The sequence below is a fragment of the Chaetodon trifascialis genome, chromosome 22 (assembly GCF_039877785.1).
Source record: "Chaetodon trifascialis isolate fChaTrf1 chromosome 22, fChaTrf1.hap1, whole genome shotgun sequence".
Classification (NCBI taxonomy): domain Eukaryota; kingdom Metazoa; phylum Chordata; class Actinopteri; order Chaetodontiformes; family Chaetodontidae; genus Chaetodon; species Chaetodon trifascialis.
The window spans coordinates 9,501,552-9,514,975 of NC_092077.1; the positions used below are offsets into that span (position 1 = coordinate 9,501,552).

Here is a 13,424-nt window from a genome sequence, read left to right on the forward strand (position 1 = left end):
CATGTGACCACATATCTTTTCTATGAGTGGTTAGGATCGTCTGTTCTATTGTTGGAGGCAGGAGATGAGTTATACCTGGAGAGGAATGCTGCCTTCAAGTGCTCTTTGCAATCTGCTTTGTTCAAAGCCAGATATTGGAAATACAACTTGTTCCACCTCAAAGTGATATTTGGCTGGAGATAAAACAGAACTTGGAAAGTGTTTTTGTTTGTTGTTGCTGTTTGCTTTGAGAATTGATGCAGCACAGAGCTGCTTTGTGCTGAAATCGGTGAATGTAAAGTAGAAAAGGCTTGCAACATGGTTCTTAAATCATTACTTAATGCCTGACCAACCTTAACCACATCTTGGTCACTTGATTTTGATTTAAAAAAAAAAGTTGGCAAAAATCATTCTTACAATATTTCCGATTGTACTTGAAGGCAGCAGAGGACTTGGCAATGACTGGGTCTTTCATGTGTCATACGCTTGACACTATATGACATGTCATGTGCAACTAGGGCAACCGGGTATTATAAGCACAGCCTACAATAGACAAAACAGCAAATCCTCACAGAAGATGAAAGGAATATGTACTCAAAAAATGACATAAAAGATTATCACTTATCACAATTGTCATAGTAGCAATAAGGTTTTTATAAGGAGCCCCAAAATTGACAAAATGTAGTAAAAGTATCAAAATTGTCAAAAAATTAGCTTTGTATATATAATACCTTGAAATGTGAAGTAATTAAAATAGTATGTCAATAGGAATCTAAAGCTTTTCCTTTAACCTCCACTTAAATTGGTACTTTTCTTTCCTTTACCGCCAATCGCCAAGCAAACTTAGCCAGCAAGCTAACACTAACAGTCAGCTAACTAATACTACTTGGAAGACGTGTGTTGTGTGGCACCATCTATCTTCATAACAAAGCTTCATCTCGGAGTAATCTCTGGTCTACAAGGACTCAAATTGGAAAAATAAAATGCTGGATTTTACCTGTTCATCCATGACATTGCAGATGAACAGTATGTGATTTAAAGCCAGATTCTCTTTACATCCCTACAGCAATCAATAAGTCAAATGCTCTATAGCCTTTCTATGGCTGTCTGCCTACGTAACTGCTGAGCCACTTACACTCTGCCTGTACACTCACTGCATATGGCTGCTGTCTTGCACAAGGCTAGACAGATATATTTAAAATTACGCTAAAACTATGGCAAGCTAACATTCGTTACACAAGAAAAGCCAGAATTTCCGGTTCAGCCAAACTGTTATACCTGCAACAGCTTGCACTGCTAAACAAAGCGAGAAAATAAAGACAGGGGTAGAAAAGGCCACAAACACAGGTTGGATATAGCAAAAGGTGAAACCCGAGTCAACAGCAGTCTGGCTTTTCATCAGTGGTGAAAATGGAGGGAATTGAAGGGAGTGAAAAGTGATGCCACGATTGCTGTATTTCTGTTGGACTTGTTACCTGGTTTGTTTTGTTCTGGGGGGAATTTGCATGTTTGCTGTTTATGTTCACTATTATAATGTTGTTCTCGTACACGGGAATGAAACATGAGGTAGTTGGAAACAGTTAGCGAGGACAACAATGGCCTACGCTAGCTAAGATAGCTAGTGTATGCTTGCCACCTGAAATGGTATAGCTAACTGCTACAAGTGATTTTACGGTGAAGCTACAGCAGTGATGTTTAACGTTATGTAATTTTTATGGCAAAAGTTAGCCTCAGTTCCGTAGCTAGCTGAAAGGCTAGTGCTCAGTTTATGAAGCTACTCGTGTTTACAGTGAAGCTTGCATGAGGAAAATTAAAAATGAAATATTGAGCAGCGAATACTAAAATGAGCTAATGAAAGATAAATAGAAGAGTAAAAGAAACTGTTGTAGTTTGTAGTTTTGATTCAGTATGTGGTCCACAGTAGAGTGGTGGAGTTATGGAAGTAAACTTAACAATGTGAAATCCCTCAATGTCTTTATTGCTGTTGTTGAGTCAAGGGTACAATGTTTAAAACATTCATCCAGTTCGAAACTGCCCACTTGTATGACATTGGGAGTGTTTAGATAGACTACAGATAGTGTGTTTTGCATAGGCTTAGCACTACACAAACAACAAGTGTCTGGTTAAACATGGAAATAAAAGAACTTTAAAAAACATAAAATGGACAAAAGGTTGTAAAAAAACAAAAACAAAAAAACAATACAGCATTTTGAAATCACTGTATTAAAAAAACATAAATGTCACATTAAATCAAGCTTAAGAGTATTTTGGTCAAGCTCCCCTGCTCTTTTCAGGAGCTGTGGAATGTGATTGTCAGACTTTTGAGCAGTAACATTGATGAATTTAATGCCCCGGCAAATCGTTAATATTATCAAAGCTTGCATCGCGCAAAAGCTATGAAAGGGAATGTGCTACTTAAAACCACGTCAGTGAAAAAGAAACATAAAAATCACAAGTCTTAATATCATACTGAGTTGCTTTGAGGCTGTCATGTACTGTACCTCAGCTGTCATAAATGTTTTCATTGCAATCATAAGGCCAAAAGAATTACATAGTGGTAAATATCCTTGTACTAGTATCTTGTTATATGCTTAGGCACCCTGGTTTTACTTTGCATGCCCTCAATTAAGAAATTATTGCTGAGCAATAGAGTGTGCATAGAGGCGATAAAGAAGTTAAAGGTAGATTTATAAAAAAAGAGGGTTGGTTTGCCGACTTTCTACATTATAAAACCTACAGATTTTAAGCAGCGAAGGCACCTCGTGCACCTGCTTTTGAAGAGGAATGTCTGAAGATTTTAAAGTGATCAAACAGGTACAAAAGCTACAAAAACAGCTAGAAATAGAAAAGGACGAAACACATTAAAACATAAATAAAATGACATAAAGGATAATAAAAGTCAAAATGACCTTCTGAATATTCAACACTCCTATCACCACCGAAATTAACTGCCTGTTGGTGAATAGTTTCTGGATACAAAAAAAAAGCAAAAATACCTTTTGTTATGAGTATAAAGATGTTATATAAGATACAGTATGATAGGTCATATTCAAGACATCGTGTGCTAACATATATTACTCAGACCATTGCTGCACTATTGGTAAGACATAATAAAAGTGAAATCAGCTAAATTCTAGAAGTGCTTATATTTCTATCCTGAACTGGTGAACGTTGAATAAAATAGCAATGTGTGAAGCTTTTGCTTTAAATATAAATAAAAAAAAGAGATGGAAAATGTACTGAATGAGGGAAACTGATGACTTCACCCATCTCTTTGGAATGTGGAAACTTTTAACCCATCTACTCTGTCTCTATCAAAACTGTCAGCACGGAGTACAACAGATACATCTAAATTTAATTTGTTTTTTCTTCCTGGCAGGATTGTATAAAGTAATTAGTAATAGTAATTACAAATGTCCAAATTTCACAGCATTTTGTTTCTTTTAGAAAGCAAAAATCATTGTGCAAAGGCACTATACGTTGCAACCGTACAAAAAATGTGATGCTGTTTCGGTACAGTGCTATGGACAGTGTCTCTCCTGTCCCTCCATTTTCGTGGGGTCCCTCTTGGGAGTGTGATCATTTATTTGGTTCTTTAGACAAAGTCAAAGGGAGAGTCTTGGATTGTCGTGGGCCCCAGCTTTCATGGCTCCCTCAAGACATTAGTGTCCCATACCTGGTGAAAGACAAAACAAGTCCATCAGTGGTTTTATACGTTTGCAGACAGGTGTGGATTCACAACTCTGACCTTGTGTCACAGAATGTCAAACCAAGCAACAAACACTGCACTGAAGTGTTGAAGTCTTGCAGTTAACAAGCAGCTTAATGACCACTTGATGCATGCTGCATTAAACCTGATGGAAAAGACCCCCTGCTCTTTTTTTAGGAATCAAAGTAATTTTCCTGCTTTTAGTGTGTTTCCAGAATAAAAGACATGATCTTTGAGAGGAATATTTTTGGGCGCGTTTGCTTGATTAACAGGCCTACCAGACTGTCTTGGTTGGTTTTGCTTGTCCTACTTCAGCGTCACCCCAGAGTCCACTCAAAACTTGCTAAAATTAAGATGTGCTGGTTGGCAGACTTCTAAATATCCTATCTGAAAACTATGTGGTACATCACAGATACTATCTTCATGTGTTTTCAATCCTTTGGTTTATGATCAGACTGATCAGATTCAATGCAGCCTCCGCTGCATTGTTTAGCACTGGTAAGCACATTTAACAGCTAACCTGAGATGGTGAGCATACAGAGAATGAGATTTAAATGTCTGTATACACAATTTCAAAAATGGTGAACATTATTTTTGAAGATCTCTATTAGATCCAAGCATGTGGACCGTGTGAGGCTCCTGACTTGTATGTCTTCCAGTGTGGTGTCAAATGTCTGTAAGGTCCTGCAGCCAGCTACTTGCAAGAAATATAAAATCTATACAAAGCCTCTGTCATCCTCTGTCAGACTGTGATGGTGTGCTAATCTCCAACATACCAGCTATTAATCTGACAAACCGGCCTGGCAGCACTCCGAAGAGCAGGATGAGCAGCACAAGTGGCCGTGTACATGAGTGGAAAAGCTGAAAGGTTTGAGTGGCGTCGAGATGGCTGTTAAGTGGGTTTATAGAGGTGAAATTGGTGTGTGGCCATGTGTGTGTGTGTGTGTGTGTGTCACTCTGTGTGCTGAATAAGCAATGCATTATGCAGACATGTACGGAATCCCTCAAGGCCAAAACCCTTCTTCTGTCCACCGGGGGAACAGAACGAGGAGGAGGCTGCGCTCATATCTGATTCTAAAATAGCAAGCAATGTTTAAATGGCATCCTAAAATGCTGTGGAACGAAAGGCCAAATGGCAAACTGAAAGAGACTGCAGGGTCGGCTATGATACGGTCATTTACTGGTTTTGAAACACATGGTGTTGTATAAATCAAAGAGCCAAAGATGACTTACTTAACGAGAAGGTCACACCTCAATTCTCTGCAATAATTACTGTTCGGCCAAAGTGCGAGGACTTCTGCCCTAATAAACACAACTGGAAAGGTTTACTGCTGGGACGCCAGTGAGGGATCATGTGTTTGGCTGCACTGGCTGCTTTGAGTGGTGTTTTGAGATGCCTGACTTGATGCGTATTATGCCCGAACAGTGTAGCTGTTAGCAGGCATAAGAAACAAATGGCTGGTGACACGAGACAATGACAAAATGAGTGTCAAGCTTCCCTTTTATCTTTACAGCTGCACTGTCAGCAAGCCAAGAAGGCTGCCTACATGCATTTAAAAACACACTGCTGGGTGAAAACCTCATTCAAAACTCATTTTGGTCATTTCCTTGTTTTTCCTTCAACTAAAGGATTAGGCACTCCTTTATGGGTTGAGAAAGTCTTGTCTGTTGGTTTCTGAAAGCAATTAGAAAAAAAACCCCTACTGTGGCCAAGCTAAGAACAAGGCGGTGTTTAGCTTTTGAAAAGCTGACATTCTGGAGCCACAAGTTCACCCAACAGCTGCAGTATGCATGCCCACATGCCCACCCATTTGTGTGTTTTCTTGCACACACATTCACAAGCTCTGCAGTTACATGCCGACACTTCTCTTGCCCTGTAAAAACTCACCGTTGGCGACTGATTTGGTCTCCCCTCTGCCTGCCATCTGCAAGACAAGAAGACAGGAAGGTAATAAGGCAGCAAAGATGCAGACGGATGCAGAAAGTTAGCTAAACAAACAAGCAAAGCTTCCAGTCAAAGCAGCAGGTGCTTACAACCACTTCTGATCTTACTCTTCCACCTATACATACTCTTGAGCCTATCCAGATCTCCCTCATCAGTTGTTATCCTGCTCATCTTGCCTCCCCTGACATCACAGCATAGCAGGGTTAGCTAATGACATGGTCGCTAACCGCTACCTTTCCTGTCCAGGGCCCTTCTTACGTCAGTGCAGACCACCGCCTGGTGCCCTACAGCTCCACTACTCAATGTGGTGGACCACAGCCTCCGGCTTGCACTGCAGCTGTTGGCTGCAGAAATACACTACTACAAGTATAGGAAGGAAGGAAGGAAGGAAGGAAGGAAGGAAGGAAGGAAGGAAGGAAAGACGGAAAGTTTATACTAAAGTAAATTGGGTACGTGGGACATCCTTGTAGTGTGGGGTCTTACTTCTACTAAGTTGCTCTACAAACACAGCTTTATCTATGTATAGAAATAAAGATAAGACAATTTATTCATGTCAGGTTTAGTCAGACTTGTTTGAAAACGCGAGGTGATAACAGTGATTCAATACTGCCAAACTCTCACCGTGCAACTCAGCAAGGCGTCGTACTTGTAAAGAATGCTGTAAACAGTTTCTCCATTAGGGCAATATAAAGTCAAGTGAAGTTGGACTGAGGGTAGTGATTTGTGGTTGTCAGAAGAAGGAGCGGTGATGTGATACAGCCATTTGTGAAAAGCATTCAGCCCGCAGTTGGACAACAGGCGCACTGTTAAAGGTTTTTTATGACACAGAATTTACACTAAACTGTAATCTTCTGGATTTTGTTGAGTCGGCTTTAACGAGTTATGGGTGTTAATGGAGTCAACGGCGTAATCCTTTAAAATTGGCTTTACTATGGCTCTGTTGATGTGTTCACTTTGTTCCTTTTATTTTACAGCACTTAGAACATCTGGCAGACATACTTTACAAGTTAGGAGTTTCATTTCTTAATGCCCTCTGTGCATTTGGGAAAGCAACCGATGTTTATTGCTCAATATTTTCAAAATGTAGATAATTATATCCTCTAAAATGTTGAGACTTGGTGTGCGAGTGGACATGACTAATGAATGCCAGCCTATGCCAAAAGATCACTCAAATCATGTGAACGTAAGACACATTTGTCAAATCAGAAATGCCTAAATGCGCTATGATTAGTGGTGTCCAGCAGCAGCAGAACAGAGCGCAGTTTTGCCAACAACACAGAGCAAAAAGTCGACAGTGTGACAGCAGTGTGAGCTCATTCTGTGATAAGTGCTGTGAAGAAACATGGAACAATCACTCCTTTACCTCTCCAGGCTTATTCCAGATTTAACGGTGAGGTCAACTAGCTATGAGAGTTCTTTAAAGCAAAAACAAACAGAAGTGATTGTTACTCTCATTGCCAAGACACCGGGGTCAAAATATGAGATGAGATTAATATTCCTACGCCATCTCTTTAACATAAAGTTCTCTTGATTGACAACAACTGGAAAACCATGAAAAACCACAGGGAATCCTTCCAAGACCACAAACCAATCTGGCGTAGTAGTAATTTGCCTGGATATGCTCCAGGATGTGCAATGGATTGGATTTTCCCCGATGGGTGCGACTGGCACTCTTTCTTCATGGTACTAGACAGCGAGCGATTTAAAAGGAATAAAAGCTACCTTGGTTGGAGAGGCACCTTTGTTTTCCCATAGACTCCTCTTGTTGGTGACATCGACAGGCTTCAGGTCCTGACAGAGGGAGGCAGAAAACAAGGGAGCAAAAACAAAGCATCACATCAGCGGTGCTTGGAGCGCTCGGCCTTTGTGGGTCAATTTGAAAATAGTCGTCATATTGAGGCAAATGGTAGCTGAGATGCAGAGGAGAGGAGTGACAGAGGAGGAGAGAGGTGGAAGGAGGGGAGCAAAGGACACTCTCAAGCAGAGAGGTGCTTGTCTGGAGGAAGCGTAAAATAGCACTTACTTTCACTACAAGAGGCTCCTCTTTCAAGACACCCCAGCACAATGCAAAGTGTGGGAGACACTATTAATACTGTAATACTGGATGGCAGCATCGCATGGCAAGAGAGTTCCAGTTATACAAAGTTTCCTTTCATATCCACAGTCTCTCCTGCTGCATGTTAAATATTTGAGCCATAATCCACAACATGGAAAGCTCTAACATAAATATTTGGGTAAAATATAGGTAAGAGTGAAGAGAGGCAGACATGCATGAGCAGGACTGAAGGAAAAAAAAACAAAGCAAACACTCAAGCTTGCTGCGTGTCGGCTCGCAAAGCTTATGATAAGCTTAAGATAAAATACTTAAGTGACACTGTATAACAAACTGTTGCCAAGACCATAATGTCCGCATGCACTGTGGCAGTATGTTATGACAGATGGAAGAGTGGACTGCAGCAAGCTCAGATCCTTCATGAGTTATCTTTCTTTAAGGCCACCAGGTGGTGCCAGGCAGTCTCAACCTGCCCTGCGTCATTTGAAATGATTATAAAACATCGACTGTGCAGAACATGACCAGCAGTGATTGTGACATTGTAATGATAATAATTATACTGTGGGGTGATATAACTGGGTGAGAATACTGCAGTTTGTTCTGAGGCTGACCCGTGTTTGCTGGAATTAATGCAGCTCAGATCTGACTACTGAACCCTGAAGACAAATATCCATTCAAGTGAGATTTTAAAAGGTTTTGAACAAAGTAGATGCATCATTAATGTATCAAGCTCTGTCTTTACTCCAACTACAAGTGGAGAAATTACTTAAAGGCCCTTAAGCCCCTTTAAACGTTAAGTATTTCTCTGTAACGATTACCATATGACTGAATCACCTCATACTAAAGTAAAAAAAAACAAAACATCTTGAGGTATTATTTATGAAGAGTTTAACATACTGAGTGCATCTCCAGGACTGCATGGGAGTGGTCTGACCAGATTTCATTGACAGTGACCAAACAACCCCCAAACTGTCATCAGATTCTGATTCAAAAGTTGCTGAATCCTGATTGGCGCATGGAAATATGTGACATCACACTGTTTCCACTGAGTGCCGCCCACTTCAAACGAGATGAGCACAGAAAAAAAAAAAAGAAAAGAAATACAGAAATGTCTCGTGAAAAAAAACAAAACTGTTCTAACTCAGCCAGAGAGTTGTGTGCTCATGTAAGAGCCCATCGCAAAACATCTCTGATGTTTTAAAACATATTCATATAAATCTACACATACATTTAGATCATCTGAGCATACTGTAGGTCACTCAGCACAGCTGCATCAGCTCTGCTGCAGAGGACAGTGAGCATTTCTCTCTTGGGCCCTGAGCTGTACAGTCCATGTACTGCACTTCCTGGCGGCGGCGGTGACGACCTACCGATGGCCTTCCTCCTGACGTTTTGCCGCTCTCCGGAGTTTTATTCAGCCAGTCGTTGATGCGGCCCGCCACGCCTGTCTTCATCACAGCTGCTTCCTGTTTGGATAGGGTCAAAGGTCAGCTAAGCCTGCTCGTCATCGGCAACAGGGCCAAGCAGGAAGTGCCAGTGAATTGGGCTTTTTCCTCTCTCTCTCTCCGCTCCACTGACACACACACACACACACACACACACACACACACACACACACACACACACACACACACACACACACACACACACACACACACACACACACACACACACACACACACACACACACACACACACAGAGCTTCACGAACCTCCTCACATCCTCCACCACCTCTTCTTTTACCTTGAACGTGCTCCCGCCACTCCCAGGCGAGGCGAACACGTTGCCTTTCTCCCACATGCTCTTGATACTTCGTATGCTGTCGGTGACCATGGGCAGATCCACCGCCCCAGAGCGAGGGGATCGAGACTCCTTGTTCTCTCTCTGCTGAGACAAAGCGGTGATGGTTTAAACTGGGGAACAGCAGTGATGGCTGCTCAGATCAGAGCTCAGACACCTGTCTTTTTAAAAAAAAAAAAAACCCCACATGAATTTGCTGAGAATAACAGGGACAAATTCTGACTGTCTTTTTTTGGGTATTCAAATCAACAGAGAAGCATACTGGGTAAAAAAAAATGAGGCAGTGAAACCAATTTGGCAAAGAATATGTTTGGATAGTCCAAATGTTTTGCTCGACACAGAAATCTAAACAAAAAAGCAAAGTAAAACCTAATGTCGATGCTACACCGCTGCCGTTTTGCTCCAACATTTTTTCAGTTTTACAGTCGAAGTCATGCTAACCTGAGCAGCCGAGGTGTACTGCTCCAGCCTGTTGTCTATCTTGGACACCACAGGAGAATGAGACGCCTTCACTGTGCTGCTGGGCAGAGGCAAACAGTTAGCAGACGCAGCATGGGACCACTTTGAATATTACGCACAGCGTGGTCAAACATTTCATCTTCACTACCTTCAGAGGAGAAACTTGCAGCCCCAAGTGGGGATTAAAACTTCAACTCCAGGTTACATTTTTCCTATTCGACGAAAACATGACTGCGAGGCTCACACGCTCAACTAAAAGCTTAAAAAAAGGTTGGTGCGTTTTTACCTTTTCTGCGCTGATTTGTTCAGGAACTCTGCTCTTTCTCCGATCTGTTGAGGAAAGGTCATTAGAGCTTTAGTTTCATAAATTTTGCAGTGATGTTCCACACATGCGTACATCACTGCAGCAGTTTCCTCCACCCTTCAGCAGCCTGAAAACAGATGTTAACCTCCTCTTGAGTTCCATGTTTCTGTCGCTTCCTTATTGTTTGCATTTATGAGTGTTTTTATTGTAAAACCCACCCTGACTTGAGTTCATATGTCAACATGTAGACACACATGATTCTGTATTAACTAATTACAGGTTCCTATATGATTCATACCTTTAACAGTATTATGTGTTTAAGTTTCTTGCCAATGATAACTAGACTACAACCGTATTTTGATGTTTTTAATGTTTTTAATGGTGGATGTCTCACTTTGTCTCATTTCTTCACATACTTAATGAGCTGGATTCCTCCTGAGCAGTAACACACAATGCAACTGATTGTTCCCTCTGTGTGCAAAATGCTCTGAAAGACATGCACGCACACACACGCACACACACACACACACACACACACAAGGAAAAAAACACAGCAAGCTTTTTCTCGATCTCTGCTGTCAGACTGTGGGAATCTCAGAGGATTGTTTATGGTATATGCAAAAAAAAGGCAAAGAGAGAGGGGGGCAACACATGCGTTCCTTGGACACTTGAAAAAAGCCTTTAAACGGACAAAGGGAGAAAGCGCTGAAAAAGCTCTCTCCCCCTCTCCCTGTGAAAAAGGACCTTGCGCTCGGCTGCTACCGAATGTGGGAGTTCCCAAAATACTCCCGACAGGAAATTCCCCATTCTCAGATGCGTTTTAAAGAGCCGTGGCCATCCGAACGCAGTTACAGTAATCCTGTTAAACCTAATCGCTTCCCTGCATCCCCATTCCGTCCCTCTGTCCGTCTCTTCCAGAGAACACTGCACTTTATCTCCAGTGCAGAGCCGGGTTGTGCTGCTTTACCGCTGATAACATGTAGGCGAGCTCCTGGGACTGCGTGTTCCACTGGGAGGTGATTGCTGATAGCGAGGCATATTTCTCGAGGTTTTAGTGTAACAGGAGCCACAATACGGCAGTTGTTGGGCAAGAAACACCCAACGGCAGAAGGCAAGAAGACAATGTATATTCTCAGTGACATGCATGCAGCTTTGAAACAGGCAGTTGACAGGTTTCAAAGAACTGCAGGGGCTGATAATACACTCAGCCCAGACATGGACCCGCAAGATAAGAAAAATAGGAAAAAGCAAGTCTATCTCAGTTGGTTTTATTAGGCACGAGCGACATGTGACAAAGATATGACATGTTTTTTACATTTATATGACTATGACAATATTCCTTATTGTGTTCTTTGATAACAAAGATTTTTTTAAAGCTGCACTGATCAATATTTTTATACTGTCAATGGCTCAAATGACAAGTGTGATGTGAATTACTCGTAGTAATGAAACAGAGAACTAGTGCTCTTCAGCTCAGAACCTTTTTTCTGGTATCTTTAAGCTTGTTGTTTTGGTTTTATGGAACCAAAACCACTTTACGGTTTTGTTTCAGTCTCACCGCTCATGTTTCCAGCTGTAGGTGGCAGCTGTTTTCAACAAATCTTCTCTGAGCTATCCGCCAAGCAACAAACAGTAGACAAAGTCAGTGAGCAGCTCGGCGGTGAAAACAGAAGCTAGTGGACCAAAATAGAGCTAAAATATTGGACTTCCTATCACTAAGTGACCAGAAACAAGCAAAAAAAAAGAAATCTATCTATGAAAAAGTCTTGTTCAATATAAAATATGGTGAAAGAAAACATCCAAAGTTAGAAGATAATTAAATAATATAATGCAACTGTATTATTGCATGCTAATACAGTGTCACATAAACAAAATGTATAACACTGCAAAGCAACACAGTGCGTAGTGTATGTACAGAGCTGGATGCCCAAGGATACACACACACACACACACGCACGCACGCACACACACACACACACACACACACACACACACACACACACACACACACACACACACACACACACACACACACACAGACAGACAGACAGACATGAACACAGATGTACCTACAGTGAACATGACCACAAAGTACAGCCGTGTCTTGAGTGCAGCAGGGTGGAGAATTACAGATGAACAACATTATTTACAAAACTGACCACAAAGACATGAAGTACTTGATTCAGGTACAATCAGAGCTCATACACATTACAGTCTAGCCTAGAGTCTGGAGTCTCACTGGGACAGGCCAGATGGATATTACTGCTAACTGTCACTAATTAGATTTTCTCCACTGGCTGAAAATCCCCCTCGATTTTGTGTGTGGGAGTTGGCTTTTGGCAACACTGGGAACATTTATTCACATTTGAGTTGATTAAACGTTCCTTCGCTGTGACAACCATTTATCTTTGGACGAGGCGGGGGAGGGGCACGCACTGCGTTTCTTGTGACAAACAGGTTAGCATGTCAGCAGAATTTCAAAGTGAACAGAAACTTGCCACTTTTTCACATTTCTCTCCGAGTTCATCAAGGCTCTCTCAATTTATGAGCGCCTTCATCTCAGGCAGATAACACTTCATGCAGAGAGCTGAAGGAGGTGTGAGGGGCAGATGCGGGTCATCTGGCACTTAATCGCTCCAAATATTTTGAATATTTAGCTTGAGCTTTGCTGAACTGCCGGATGAGTGGGATTTGCAGGATTTGGAGAACTATTGTATTGATTCCATTATTCCGACGAGGGGCAAGATGCACATAGACAGAAGAATACAACACAAAGTGTTTTACAGTTACAGTTGTATAAAGCATTGAATTATGTGTTTATGAAGAACTGGCTGATTAATTGAGAATTCACTAAACCCCTTCCTGGAGCAGCTTAGCAGCTGTAGTGTAACTAAGCATGACAGCCTGTCAAGCTTTCAATGTCTCTACATGTTGAAGCAGTACATGAGGCTGTAAGATGAGCAATATTGGGCATCTAAATAGTCTTCTACACATTGTTTTTTTTTTTTTTTTTTTTTTAGTTTCCCCAAACCATAAACACCGGAGTCAATATACTGAATTAAACAGTGTGTTTGTCTGCTTTAATGTAAGCTGCAATCGTGAGCATTTCCAACTAACATGCTTACAGCCTACGACAGTAACTGAACACTGCTTCCGAGCCAAGGAGCATTTAAT

General features: G+C 41.5%; 1 protein-coding gene across 14 annotated transcripts in view; it reads right to left on the minus strand.

The window, feature by feature from the left end:
• Positions 1-1,935: 1,935 nt before the first annotated feature.
• The window catches only part of cald1a (caldesmon 1a), a 56,370-nt gene continuing 44,881 nt past the window's right edge, over positions 1,936-13,424 (minus strand). For 5 of the 14 annotated variants that reach the window (XM_070991898.1, XM_070991896.1, XM_070991893.1 and 2 more), the window contains 7 exons: positions 10,233-10,276; positions 9,929-10,004; positions 9,431-9,574; positions 9,057-9,152; positions 7,356-7,424; positions 5,577-5,613; positions 1,938-3,655 (listed from right to left, as the gene is read on the minus strand). In XM_070991898.1, coding sequence (XP_070847999.1) covers positions 3,642-3,655; positions 5,577-5,613; positions 7,356-7,424; positions 9,057-9,152; positions 9,431-9,574; positions 9,929-10,004; positions 10,233-10,276 — 480 coding nt within the window. In that variant the 3' untranslated portion in view covers positions 1,938-3,641. Of the gene's footprint in view, positions 3,656-5,576; positions 5,614-6,996; positions 7,049-7,355; positions 7,425-9,056; positions 9,153-9,430; positions 9,575-9,928; positions 10,005-10,232; positions 10,277-13,424 lie in introns of all 14 variants that reach the window. The other 9 variants (XR_011603524.1, XR_011603521.1, XR_011603523.1 and 6 more) reach the window with 5 other exon arrangements.